This window comes from Oratosquilla oratoria, chromosome 4 (genome assembly GCF_046742065.1).
Source record: "Oratosquilla oratoria isolate Oo_2021 chromosome 4, ASM4674206v1, whole genome shotgun sequence".
In the NCBI taxonomy this organism is placed as follows: Eukaryota; Metazoa; Arthropoda; class Malacostraca; order Stomatopoda; family Squillidae; genus Oratosquilla; species Oratosquilla oratoria.
This window is the reverse complement of record NC_134780.1, coordinates 80113767-80128861: the sequence shown is the minus strand read 5'-3', so window position 1 is coordinate 80128861 and position 15095 is coordinate 80113767. Positions and strand designations below refer to the sequence as shown.

Below are 15095 nucleotides of genomic sequence, written 5' to 3'. Positions count from 1 at the left end.
GATTTGGAAAAGGTTTATGACAGTAGGCAGGAAGACATTATGGGAAGTAATACAGATATATGAAATAGGATGAAAGTTAAGAGCAGCCAAGAACTTTTATGGGAGTAGTAGAGGCTGTCCCCCTTTCCATTGTATAGTGTAACTGTACAGGCATTCCTCCAGTCCTCCAGCACTCTACCCTGTTTTAGATAAGCATTAAACAACCTCACCAGCTACTTCACCATCTCTATACCTCCCATTTTTAGACACTGCATGACATCTATCCAACCCAGTTACTTCACCTGCTCTCATCATTTTAATAACTGCTTTCACCTCATCTTTTCTTATTTCTCCTTCATTTTCCTCATTCATCACGGTCATTTTCTTAGCCCTTCCCACAACAGCTACCTTTTGTTCCCTATCCTCCTTCACATTTAGGATTTAGCAACTCCCTAAAATACTCTGCCCATCTTCCTCTTACTGTAGTCTCTTCTATTATCATCTCTCCATCTGTGCCTTTTACCCCTCCTCCAATTGATTCGCCTCCCCATCCTCTCTTAATTTCCCTCCATAATATCCTTTTATTACTTTCAATATTCTGTCATCTGCTTTCCTTTTTGCCTCCTTTATCTTATGCTTTACTTCTTTCTTTGTACCTCTCATGATTCTCTCATCATATTTTGCAACCAATCTGTGAATGCTTGTTTCTTCTGCAACCTATTTTGCTTCATCATCTCACCACTCACTACCTCTCCTTCCATCTCCTCCCGTCCTCCCCATTCCACACACCATTTTCTCACACCTTGTGACTCCCTCCTTGAAACATCCCCATTCCTCCTCCACTTCTAGTTCTACTATCCTTCACTCTCTCCCACTCCTCTTTCAGTTTCTTCTTGCACTCCTCCTTTTCTTTCTCATTTAAGCAGTTTACTCTAAGCAGCTCCCTACTTTCTGTCCTTCTCCCTATCTACCCTCCACTCTCAACTTAATTTTAACCAAAAAATTATATGACATTCCCCCACTCCCTCCCCTATGAACACGTAAATTTAAAAATCTTCCTACTCTTCCCTTGGTTACCACTATATAGTCCATTAATGCCCTATCTACCACCCTCTTCCACGGGTACTTATGCTCGACTTTCTTCCTAAACACTGTGTTTGCTATCATCAACTCTCTAGACACATCACCATCAACTCTCCACTAAGATTTTTTCCTGGCACTCCACCCTTACCAACCACTCCATCTATTTCATCTCCTACCCTAGCATTGAGATCTTCCAATACCACTTTGACATTTCTCCCTAAACCCTCTATGCACTCTTTCAAATCTATCCAAAAAGGCTCCCTTTCCTCTACACTCTTTTCACTATCAGGCCCATATGTACTTACAAAGACCCACAATTCCTTTCTCAGTTTAACATTTATCCACATTAACCTTGAAGAAACCTCTTTCCACTCCACCACACTCCTACCTATTTCTTCACTCACCAGTATAACCACCCTTTCTCTCCCTCATCCTCTCTTCACTCCTGATACCCTCCAAACTACACTTCCAAACTTACATTTGCCCCTCCCTTTCAACTTTGTTTCATTCAATGCTAGCACATCCATCATTCTTCCCACAATAATACTGCTTATCTCTTCCCTTTTACTCTCATCTGTGCCACATCAATACACATTCAAAGACCCTTTTGGGGTTACAGAGAGTAGGACACCTAGTCCTATCCCCATCACATTTTTGTTGCCTTTTATGACTCAAGTGGGAACACTTGGTGGTAGTATTCTTTCTCCCCTACCACAGGATTCAGCAAATAAGGAAATTCACATTCAGAGAAGTTGTACATACATACATATACATATACCAAAGGCGACACTGCTTCTGACCCAGGGCAGTGGACAAGGTGCAGGGATGACCCGTCATCCAGGAGGTGCTAAGATAAGAGGGAGGGTGGAGGGGTGTGGAGTGTATTCAGGAATGGAATGGGTGGGAATGATTTTATGTTTTTTCCTTTTTGGCTACCTCCCTTATAAGGGGGAAAAAGCCTTGGTATATGTATGTACAAGGGAGGTGGCCAAAAAACTAAGGCATAAAAATCATTCCCACCCAATCCATCCCTAATGCACTCCCCTCCACCCTCTACCCTCCCTCTAATCTTGGCACCTCCTAGATGATGGGTCATCCCTGCATCTTGTCCACTGCCCTGGGTCAGAAGCAGTGACTCAAGACACAGCACATCCACAGCAAGGTCGCTTCATTAAATCGGCAACACCCCCTCTCCGTCCCCTCATGCAGAAAAGGAGAAGACGGGGAGAAATCCCTTACGGTTGCATCAAATTTTTCTCATAAATACTCCCTCATTCCCCATGACATCCACCCATGACACAGCACATCCACCTCATGCATCACAACATCATCCATATACAACCATTCTCCATTCACCCGTCTTCTGTCCTCTCCCGTCCTTCCTCAACAGACATTCCCCTCTTCCCCAAAGCCCCTTTCACCCCATCCATCTCATTCTAGGTCACCCCCTCACTCTCTCCACATCTGCCTTCCATACCTCTTTTACTAGTCTTTCTTCACTCATTCTTTCCATGTATCCAAACCATCCTAATACTCTTTCATCAACCCTATCACCCAACTCCCTTATCACCCCTATTCTCCTCCTCACCACATTTCTCACTCTATCTAGCCTAGTTACCCCATCATACTTCTCAGACACCTCATTTTAAACACATTCAAACTCCTCTCTTCCTCTCTTATGTTCCATGTTTCTGCCCCATACAGTGCTGTTGGCACAATCACTCCTTCATACAGTCTCCTCTTAGCATCCATTCCCAAATGTCTATTTCTCATTATGTTTTTTAATCCACCAAGGCATTTACTCGCTTCTCTCAATCTACATTCTACCTCCACTTCCACTCCTCCCTTTCCTGCCACATTTGCATCCAAGTATCTTAAACTATCCACTTCCTCCAGTTGCTCTCCCTTAATGCTCACTTCCAGTCTGCTGCCACTTTCACCCCTTGTACATTTCATCACCTTACTTTTACCCACATCTATCTTCAACTTTCTTCTTTCACACACTCTCCCAAACTCTGTCACAACTTCCTCAATCACTCATTTGATCCTGCTACAAGCACAGTGTCATCCACAAACAACAGCTGGCTCACCTCCCAGAACTATGCTGTGGATCTTTTGCTAATGTTTATAATTTTAATTGTTATTGAGCCGCATAATTTTGTCTGGAAAGGAAATTATATTCAACAGCTGGCTCGCCTCCTAGAACTGCGCTGTGGACCTTTTGCTAATGTTTAATACTGTCTTGTACCACTTCTCTGATCAGAGAAGTGGTATATGACAGTAGTAAGAGTGGGGGGACAGCATAATGGAGGGGCAGTCACAGTATAATAAAGTAGCATAATTTCTCTATGAATATAATTTCCTCTCTCACAGACAAAATTATGTGGCTCAAAAACAATTAAAATTATAAACATTAGCTAAAGATCCACAGCGCAGTTCTGTATATCTCCTATGTACTTTAAATGCACAAAATTGATGGCAGATTTGTGTTTAGATTCACAGCATTACATCATCAATATAACCACTTGTCCCAATTTTTAAGGCATATTTTGGTGAAATAAAAATGACAATAAAAACTGAAGAAAATTCCAAAGTGACAGAAAAACAAATTTAACCTAATTAGTTACAATCTAAAACTCAATTAAGGGGGTCGTCGCGATAAATGTCCGAAAAAATCGAAATATTCGAAAAAAATTCCCTGTCATCTAGTGGCCTTTGGCAAGCCAGTCCTGAAATATTTCAGCGAAATACCAAAAAATAAAGGAGTTATGGCTATTTTTCTGCCCCCCACCCCCACTTTCTAGTACACTTTCGCTGCACAAATGTTCGATTAAGTTATTTCATCGCAATAAAAATGGCACAAATGCGTTGTATTTTGTTATTTACTAATATAGACTACTTGGAAACACATCCTAGTCTGCGATCTGTTCACTCGGTACGTAAGTTGAGCGAATCATTGTGGAGAGAAATCGAATTCTCGTTCCTTGGAGATAGATAGATATATAGAACTTTTATTTACTTTTATTTGAAGCTATAATCATTTCAAGAATGCCTAAACATTCGAAGAAGAAGCGTGTGTGTTTCATGAAAGCTAAGAAACTGAATAAAATCATTGAGATACTGGTGACGACTCATAGCAGTGACCTTGAACAGTGCTGCTGCTGCGCCAGCCCGCGACGCGCGAAGCGGGACATGTGTTAACCCTTCCTCCGCCCCCCTTATCCTCGTTTCTCACATGACGCCACCGCAACCATCGAGCATACGTTTCATACGTCACGAGACTACAAATGACGCTCCGTGTGCTTTTTTTTCATCACAAGAGCGACTGTCATTGATCATAACTTTGGAAGGACACATAATCTTCTTTCTCACTTGGTTAGAGTCAATTCCATCATTACAAAAGCACTTGAACAAGACAAAAACGTTGATTCATTGCCAAATAAAGTCTATCTATCTCTATCTAACTATCTTTCAGCTCCGATTTCAAGCCGGGGGGTTTTATTAAGCAAACCTGGAGACAATGAGAGACGTCACTTCCTGAAACCCTCGCCTTCTGACCTCCTGATACCTCGTAAAACGGGGGATCAGGTACCAGCTACACTTTATAATAACATGTGAATGACATAGAATTCATGAAGATTGGCGCAGAGAAAAAAATCGAAATGAAAAATACAAAAAAATGCAAGGAAATGTATTTTGAACTTCAAAGCTCAATATCTCAAAACTACCCTTTTCTCTACATTTTTTCTATCTCCTCCGTAACTACTCGGGCGATTTTAATGGGGTTTGGATCATTTGAAAGCTGAATAAATTTGCAAACTTTTTATTGTGGGGATTTTTTTTTTTCGTGATAGAAGTTGATATATTGCATTTTGAAAAAAAATATGACACGTTTCAAAAAAAAAATTCTTTCTCCTAAACTAATAGGAAATTCCAAAAACGCCACAATGATTTTTTAGGTATTGCTATGGAGCATTTGTGGAATTTATTTCAGCATGCTCAGTCAATGGATAAGTGAGGAGATAGAACTTTTGTAATTGGTCAAAAACTGTTTTTTTACTAATAACTTCATTGTTTTTCAACCAAATGATATGAAAATTGGTGGTGAACATCTCAGTATATGTATATATAACATATTAACAATTCGCGAACTTCCGATCATAATTTACGAAGTTCGTTTTCGAGCGCGACGACCCCCTTAAGAAAATTTGGGTTTGAAAATTGTGATGTGCTTATCCTTCAAATAGCACCTTGTGCTTAGACTCACCTGTTTATACATTTGTCGTCAGAACCACATGGATTTTCCATTTCACTATTGCAGTCACACTTGTTGACAGATGCCGAGTCCAATTTGCCAAGCCGTACATTGCCCACTGGTTTGTTGCTGTCTATCTTAATAAATGGTGGAGGTTTCTGAAACAAGGAAAAAAAATTCCATTGTGAATCTTAACCCCTTCAATACATATCAAATTCTTGTGCACAGCATTGGGTGCCTAATGTACAATACATCACACTACTCACATAAAATATAAAGTCACTGCTGTATTATTTGTTCTCTTTCACTCTGAGTAATAATACAGTCAAACCTCGGTTTTCGAACATAATCCGTTCGAGAAGGCTGTTCGAAAAGCGATTTGTTCGAAAACCGAAACAATTTTTCCCATTGTAATCAATGTAAATAATTTTAATCCGTTCCAAGTCTAAAAAACAACTTTTTCTAATTTTTTTTTTTTTTTTACTATTTTACACCATAAACTGCACTGTATACTGTTTACCATAAATAAGTGTATCCCACTTCTTTTCTTAAACTTTTCAAACCACCCTTTGCTTGCTTTAAAATCAAACCCTTCCGGAATAATGCTAGAATCTTTTTTTATCAAATCTTCATACAATTGTCTTGCTTTGGCACAAATTGCATCTTCACTAAGAGTATCACCTGCTAACTGTTTCTCATTTACGAAAATCAGCAAAAGTTTCTCCACTTCCTCCAATACCTGTGGCCTTTGTTTGCTAAAAACACTTGATCCTTTAGCCACATCACTTGCTTTAACCTGGTCTTTATTTTTTAGGATGGTGCTTATCGTCGATTTCGCCATCCCAAACTCCTTAGCCAACGCAGACACACGAACGCCAGATTCATATTTCGCTATTAATTCTTTTTTAAATTCAATAGTTTTGCGCACTATTTTCCTCTTTTCTTCACCACTTGAACTTGCTTTCTTTGGACCCATGATTAGGGGCTAATACACGATGCAAAGATGAAAAAAAGTCAGATTTACGTAAATAAGAACGAACACGTCTGCTCGGAATGAACTTTGATCGCAAATGCGCTACGGAGGAAGCGTCCTTAGCATTCGAGTTCTCTCGGCTCGCGAATGAGCCGCGTTCGGGTACGCTCGGCTTCTTTCGGTTTGTTCGAGAGCCGAAATTTGGTCGAGTTCTGAGACGTAAAATTCTCGAACTTTTTGGTCGAAAACCGATTTGGTCGAGAACAGAAGCGTTCGATAACCGAGGTTTGACTGTACATACATACATATACCAAGGCTTTTTCCCCCCTTACAAGGGAGGTAGCCAAAAAGGAAAAGGCATAAAATCATTCCCACCCATTCCATCCCTCAATACACTCCACACCCCTCCACCCTCCCTCTTATCTTAGCACCTCCTGGATGACAGGTCATCCCTGCACCCTGTCCACTGCCCTGGGTCACAAGCAGTGTCACCAGACACAGCACATCCACAGCAAGGCCGCTTCATTAAATCGGCAACCCCCCCTCTCCGTCCCCCCATGCATAGAAGGAGAAGACGGGGAGAAATCCCTTCGGGCTGCGTCAAATTTTGCTCACACATACTACCTCACCCCCTATCCCCCCACCCATTCCACCTCATGCATCACATTATCCATATACAACCATTCTCCATTCACCCCTGTCTTCTGTCCTCTCCCGTCCTTCCTCAACAGACATTCCCCTCTTCCCCAAAGCCCCCTTCACCCCATCCATCCAGATCATCCTAGGACGTTCCCTCATGTTCACTCCCTCCACATCTGCCTTCCATACCTCTTTTACTAGTCTTTCTTCACTCATTCTTTCCATGTGTCCAAACCATCCTAATACTCTTTCATCAACCCTATCTCCCAACTCCCATTCCACCCCCGTTCTTCTCCTCACCTCCTAATTTCTCACTCAATCTAGCCTAGTAACCCCCATCATACTTCTCAGACACCTCATCTCAAACACAAACTCCTCTCTTCCTCTCTTATGTTCCATGTTTCTGCCCCATACAGTGCTGTTGGCACAACCACTCCTTCATATAGTCTCCTCTTAGCATCCATTCCTCATTACACTCTTCAATCCACCAAGGCATTTACTCGCTTCTCTCAATCTACATTCTACCTCCACCTTCACTCCACCTTTTCCTGACACATTTGCATCCTAGTCGCTCTCCCATAATGCTCACTTCCAGTCTACTGCTACTTTCACCCCTTGTACATATCATCACCTTACTTTTACCCACATTTATCTTTAGCTTTCTTCTACCACATACTCTCCCAAACTCTGTCACCAACTTCCTCAATCCTTCCTCCGATCCTGCCACAAGCGCAGTGTCGTCAGCAAACAACAGCTGGCTCACCTCCCACTTTTCTCCATTTTCTTTAACCATCTCCAATCCCTGACCCACTAACCTTGCATTTACCTCTCGCACTACCCCATCCATGTATAAGTTGAACAGCCAGGGCGACATGACGCATCCTTGACGAAGTCCCACCTTTACCTCGAACCACTCACTCTCTCCATTTCTAATCCTGACACAAGCTCTAGTACTCTCATAAAAACTCTTGACAGCTCCTAGAAGCTTTCCTCCTATCCCATATATCTGCATAACCTCCCACAGTGCCTTTCTGTCTACCCTATCGTAAGCCTTTTCCAGATCCATAAAAGCCCAAAAAACATATTTGTCTTACCACAAAGATCTGATCTACACAACCTCTATCTGTCCTAAATCCACACTGTTCCTCACCAATTACTCCCTCTGTTCCTCTCCTAATCCTCTCAATCAAGATCCTCCCATAAGCCTTCCCAACTACACTCGGGACTGCTCGGACAGACAGTCTAGGGAATGACAACAACAACAACAACTACACTTAACAAGCTAATCCCTCAAACTACTACATTCACACTTGTCCCCTTTTCCCTTGTAAAGTGGAACTATACAGACACTCCTCCAGTCCTCCGGCACTCTACCCTCTCTCCAGCAAACGTTAAATAACCTCACCAGCCAGTCCACCATCACTGTACCTCCTTTCTTTAGACATTCTGCATGGCATCCATCCAGACCAGGTGCTTTACCTGCTTTTATCATCTTAACAACTGCCTTCACTTCATCCTTCCTTATTTCTCCTCCATTTTCCTCACTCATCACTCTTATTTTCTTAGCATTTCCCACTGCAACTATCTTTCCCTCCCTATCCTCCTTCACATTTAGCAACTCCCTAAAATATTCTGCCCATCTTCCCATTACTGCCTTCTCTTCCACTTGGATCGTAAGAGGCAAGAAGGGACGGGGAGTGGGACTAGGCATCCTTCTCCTTGTAGCCCCACAGGGGACATTCCTAAACGAAAAAGTAAAGGCTGAGTAATAATAAACACAGAAATAAACACAGAAAACATGATCAAGGCAGGTCACAGAATTCAGGGGTCACACAGCTACAACTACATAATAAACATAATCAAGACGCCAATGGCAACATCTTCGTATACCTACTCGTACCTCATGATGCCTACATAGGCATCATAATATGGAAAAGGTTAATGCCAAAATTATCTTGTATATACATATACACCAAAGGCCCCACTCCCCCTTGTAATGGTGTAAGTCTAAAAACACCTGCTCACTTAATATGCAATTACAGCCCATTTAACATCATTCTCATCTCATTACACAACCTTTTGCCCTACCCTCTCTGGACACATGTGATCAACCCCATTTCCTAAGATAGCAATTTTTTTTTTTTTTTTTTTTTTTTTAACCCCTTCCATACGGTGCCGCACACGTAGGCGTCATGAGGAGCAAGTGGATTCGCGACGCTGCCATATCGGCGTCTTGATTATATTTATTGTAGTCGCCCCTGTGTTTTTACATTCTCCCAAATGCGCCCTGAATCCCATTCTCTGTGGTTTTCAAAATTCGCGGGTGAAAGAACGATCGATATAAGCGGCGACTATATTTTATGATGCGAATATTATTACGTGACGTCATACGGCTGGCATGTGCTGCCCGTGAGATTTAAGTCCCGTACTGAAGTGGTTAAGCTAATGCCAATTTCATGTAGCTTATGGCACAACCCCTGTCCTGAAGAGGTTATGGGCTATCTTTATATAACCCTTCATTGAAAAGACACCTTGCTAAGGTTTTGTTTTGACTTGTGCCAGCAAATTTCATTTGGCTAAGGCCAGGGTCTTACTGAAGGGATTGAGATTATAAAATGACAATTAAAATTTGCTTTCATTAAACTGCTGTACAAAATTGTCTTTCTGTACTACTCCTTATCCCCCACCCACCCATTCTCAGACAAAGATGGTTGCACATCTTAATACCATATATATATATATATACTGTCATACAAAAGCTCTTGAGCAACTTACAACATTTCCCTTTTCAGATCTCTTTGCTTCTCTCTGTGCCCTATGGTCTTTTTGTGCTCTGTACATTTCAGCTGCCTCTGCAAGTGCCAGACGAAACTGTTTCTCCAGCGCTTTGCTTGAAGCTGAACTCGATCCTTTGTCCTAAAAATAAACCAAATCATATTATTTAGTAGCAAGTATTTACAAAAGGACTATTCAATACAGCTATTATAATGATCCATAAGAATACACATCACCAGCTAACATGCAATGCAGTGATGCAGCATGTACAGGCAGTGCATAATTCTAAAGATGCAAGCACACACAGGCTTGACAGCGTAGTGGTACAGTTCTCAATCACTAATCTACTGATACAAGTTCCAAGTCTAGCTCTGCCTGAAAAAATTTCAGCATTACTGGACTGTGAACAAGCCCTCCAGACAAGGAGTTGGGTATTTACATCAAGTATTTACAAGGTCAGATGGCGTAACAAATAAGGTGAGGAGGAGAGTTGGGGTGGAAAAGGTATTGGGAGATAAGGTTGATGAAAGAGCATTGCGATGGTATGGTCACATGGAAAGAATGAGTGAAAAAAGATTAGTACAAGAAGTGTGGGAAGGCAGAAGTGGATGGAGTGAAGAAGAGGGGGGTGACCAAGGATGAAGGCCATTTTGAAAGGGTGTTATCTGTTGAGAAAGGGAGAAGACAGAAGATAGGGGTGACTGGAGAATGGTTGTATATGGATGACACTGTAATGCATGGATTGGAGTGGGTGGGTGATGGGGGGGGGGTTAGGGAGTGGTTATGTGTGAATGATATTTTGATGTAGCCTGAAGGGATTTCTCTCAGTCTTCTTTTTTCTGCATGAGGGGATGGAGAGAGAGGTGGGTCACCAATTAAATGAAGTGAGCTTGCTTTGGATGTGCTGTGTCTTGCTGCATTGCTTCTGACCTAGGACAATGGGCAAGATGCAGGGATGACCCGTCATCCATGAGGAGACAAGAAAAGAGGGAGGAAAGGGTGGTGAATGGGAGTGGAATTGGGTGGGGATGAATTGGGTGGGGGTGGAATTACGCCTTTTGACTCTAGATACCTCCCTTGTAAGGGGAAAAAGCCATTGGTGTATGTATATACAATGAATCTAATGAATTTTGCTAGTGATCTACATGGAAACAAGTAATATGTTTCTAGATTTAAAGCATCAAACATTACCTCAGCTCTATTACTACTGAAGAACCAACTGTTACTCACCCCTTCTTGGTACAAGAAGGTCCGCCCTCGAGTGACCCAGTAGTAGTCGTTGGAACCAAAGAAGTGAACACAGAACATACCCTGCTGATGTGGTAGATTTTCTATGTTGTCCGGAATATAACGTGGATGAAGCACCTGTCCTGGCCACCATCTGGATAAAGGAAAAAAGTTTTATGTACTCTAAAATATTAATACAAAGATGGTGAAGAAGAAAAAGATGATAACAATGAGCGATGATGATTATGATGATTTGGTATTAGCATGTCACAATGACTACCTTTCAAGAACAACATGCATGCAAAACCTGATCCAATGTTTCTTAAACTAGGGCACTCAAAATTAATTTTATCATGTGCGGCAAGATACTTTAGGTCTTGCATTGTCAGGATGGTTACATGAGATAACAATGCTGTATGTCATGTTGTATAAGAACATAATGAAGGAGACTGCAAGAGACCATAAGGCCTACACTAGGCAGTCCCATGTCCAGTACCACCTATCATCCCCATCCATAAGGCTGTCTAACCGTTTCTTAAAACAACCAATAGTTTCTGCACTCACTACATGGTTACTAAGTCTATTCCATTCATTGACTAATCTATTTGTAAACCAGTTCTTGCCAATTTCCTTTTGAAATCTAAATTTGTCCAGTTTAAATCCAATACTGCAAGTCCCGTCCTCTTCTCTTATTATGATGACCTTGTTAAAGCCTTTGATCTACTTGAACAGCTCTATTAGATCACCCAGCACCCTGTGTCTTTACAGAATGTGAGTGGTGCCTATGCCTCTCCTTGTAAGATAAATTTCTGAGCCTATGTATCATTTTGGTCATTCTCCTCTATACTGATTCTAGTGAACTGAATTCCATTCTACTGGACGGAGACCAAAAATGTACCACATAGTCAAGGATGTGTCTAACTAAAGCTAGATAGAGTCTGATAATTACCTCTGTAAGTTATAACAGTCTAGCAATGAAACCTAATGCTATGTTAGCTTTATTCCTGGCACTGATGCACGGTTTTCTGGATTTAAGGTCAGAACTCACTAAAATTCCCAAGTCTCTCTCACACTCAGTTTTCTCTAAAAACATGTTATCTAAGCTATATCTGCTTTCGGGGATGTGTAGCACTATGTTTAACACACTGTACTTTGAGATATTCATTTGTCATTTTACCAACCATATGAACTATTTGTCAAGATCTTCCTACAGAATCTTAGCACCCAAGTTGTTTATGTACATAATGAACAATAAGGGACCCAAAGCGAGCCCTGGGGAACTGCACTAGAAACACTCCCCCACCTGGATTTTACATTATTTATGGTGACCTGCTGTTTTCTGTCACTGATCCAAGCTCTATTCCATTCTAACACTTTTCCCTCTATGCCATGGGCTTTGATTTTATTTAGTAGTCTCTGGTAGGGCACCTTGTCAAATGCTTTGCTAAAGTCAAGGTAAATAACATCATAACTATCATTGTCATCTGATGCCTTATTTACATTTCTATAAAAGGACAGGAGATTAGTCACACATGATTTACCCTTGGAGAAACCATGCTGCGAGTCACAAATCAAATTATTTCTCGATGTGATCTCTGAGTCTTAACTATATTATACATATATGGATTAAAGTGTGTGGAAGATAGAACTGAGCCCTGTGGTACTCTTGTTCTTAAAGTTTCTGGTGTGTAATGATTGGCCATTATATGACACATAGGCATTTCTACCTACCAGAGAATTGGCCAGCCATCTTTTGGTATTACTGTGCATGTGTTATATATTTTGTTTGTGAGATTGTGAAAAGGACAGCAGTGAAACCTTTACTAATGTCTAGTAGTATGAAAAGTGTTCTGTGTGTGAGCTTCTCTCAATTGATGCCATCAAAACCTCTTTGTGTGAGGTCTGGCATTAGAGTGTGGAGTGTAGTATTCTAAACCCATGCTGTGATTCAGCAATGGGGGTATGTACACGTGTGCATGCATTTTTTTTCACTATCCAAAAGAAACTAAAACTTTAAACAATTCCTCACCTATACGTTCCAAGCTTAACCCAGACAACATCTCCATATATTGGAAATTTTCCATTCTCACAATCTTCACACACATAACCATCTTCTGGAGCCGTGATTTTCATACAATCAGCATGGAATGCAGCTGGACACTGGTCACAAAGTAAAAGAGAACCACCCTGAAAATAGGATAAGAAAAAAAATTAATATCAGTTACAATTACTCTATTACACTTTCCTTCAACTATACCAGAAACAACAGAACAAAAATCTAAACTATCTTAAATATAGAGAGAAAAATGTAAAAAATATAAAGGAATATAAGTAATACTTATTTATTACCTTGGAACAACAGAAGCACCAATTGACATTAACATGATTGACAGAATTTTTGGGGAATTTGAGGTGTTTTGTACAAATATGGTGTCCCAATGAAATTTCATCAGAACCTGCTGCAATGCACTCTTCACCTGTAAAGAATTAAATCCATAATGTGAAAAAGCCATTTTCAGCACATGAAAAGAAACTTAAATTCCTAGTACACTCAATACCTGTATGTACATGACACTACATACGTTCCTGGGACTCAGGACAGTGAAACAGATGGTGGCAAAGTTATATGTTTTATTTGTGTGTGTGTGTGTGTGTGTGTGTGTGTGTGTGTGTGTGTGTGTGTGTGCACACGTGCATGTAAGAGTGATGATGGTGATGAGCTAGAGGCGGGTTTAAAGGGTGAGAGCTGGAGGAGCTATAAGAACATAAGAACGAAGGAAACTGCAAAAGACCATATGGCCTACACTAGGCAGTTCCATGTTCATTACCACCTATCATTCCCATCCATAAAGTTATCTAACCCTTTCTTAACACAACCAATAATTGCAGCACTATTATCTGGTTACTAGGTCTATTTCATTCAGACTCTTCTATAGGTAAACCAGTTCTTGCCTATTTTCCTTCTTAAATCTAAATTTGTCCAATTTAAATCCATTACAGAGTCCTGCCCTATTGCCTTGATGTGATGACCTTGTCTAGATCCCCCTTATTAAAGCCCTTGATCCACTTGAACACCTCTATTAGATCACCCCACACTGTGTTTTTCCAGGTACCTAAGCCTGTCCCATTGAGGTAAATTTCTGAGCCCAGGTATGATTCTGGTCATTCTCCTCTATACTGATTCTAGTGAAGTGATATCCATTCTATAAGATGGAGACCAAACCTGTACCACATAGTCAAGGATGGGTCTAATGCCTATTAGTGTGATAACTACCTCTGCACTTTCATTCACAACAGTCCCAAAAATGAAACCTAATACTTTGTTTCTAGTACTTATACACTGTTTCCTGGATTTCAGGTCAAGACTCACTAGAACTTCCAAGTCTCTCTCACACTTGGTTTTCTCTAAAAAGGTGTTATCTAAGGTATATCTACTTTCTGGGTTATGTAAACCTAGTGTAGTTTAACACACTACACTTCGAGATAACAAGCTTAATTGCCATTTTATCATGTGAACAATTTGTTAAGATCTTCCTGCACTATCTCAACATCTGACTTAATTTGATGTCCTATCTTAGTGTCATATGCAAACTTCCTAACATCACTACTAATCCTGTTGTCCAAGTCATTTATATACATAATGAACAATAGGGGCCCCAAAACCGAGCCCTGAGAAACTCCCCCATTTGGATGTTACACCGTTCATGGTGACCCACTTTTCTATCATAGATCCATGTTCTAACCCATTCAAACACTTTTCTTCCTATGCCATGGGCTTTGACTTTATTTAGTAGTCGAATGATTTGCTAAGTCAAGGTAAATGACATCATAACTATCATTGTTATGACACCTTGTAGATTTGTGTAAAAAGATAGAAGATTAATTACATATAACTTATCTTAGGTGAACCATTGCTGGGAGTCATAAATCACACTGTGCCTCTCCATGTGATATTAGATTCTATTAGCAATTATTATTTGGAGTTACATGTGGCAATAGATGGAGAAATGGAGGAGCTAGTGAATGACCAATGATAGTTATGAGGGAAGCAAACACAAAGAACAAAATGTGTTTGAAAAATAGTATCAGGTGATGAACACAATGAGTGATTGTACTCATAGCACAGTATGAAGTAGAAACCAAATCTAAATGAGGCAGATAGGA

At 40.6% G+C, this 15095-nt stretch overlaps 1 protein-coding gene across 8 annotated transcripts in view; it reads right to left on the bottom strand.

The window, feature by feature from the left end:
* Positions 1 to 15095, bottom strand: part of LOC143024951 (histone-lysine N-methyltransferase NSD2-like) — a 76229-nt gene that overhangs the window by 24951 nt on the left and 36183 nt on the right. For all 8 annotated transcript variants that reach the window (XM_076184472.1, XM_076184470.1, XM_076184465.1 and 5 more), the window contains 5 exons: positions 13281 to 13408; positions 12961 to 13118; positions 10935 to 11085; positions 9705 to 9845; positions 5330 to 5475 (listed from right to left, as the gene is read on the bottom strand). In XM_076184472.1, the coding sequence (XP_076040587.1) occupies positions 5330 to 5475; positions 9705 to 9845; positions 10935 to 11085; positions 12961 to 13118; positions 13281 to 13408 (724 nt within the window). The remainder of the gene's footprint in view (positions 1 to 5329; positions 5476 to 9704; positions 9846 to 10934; positions 11086 to 12960; positions 13119 to 13280; positions 13409 to 15095) is intronic.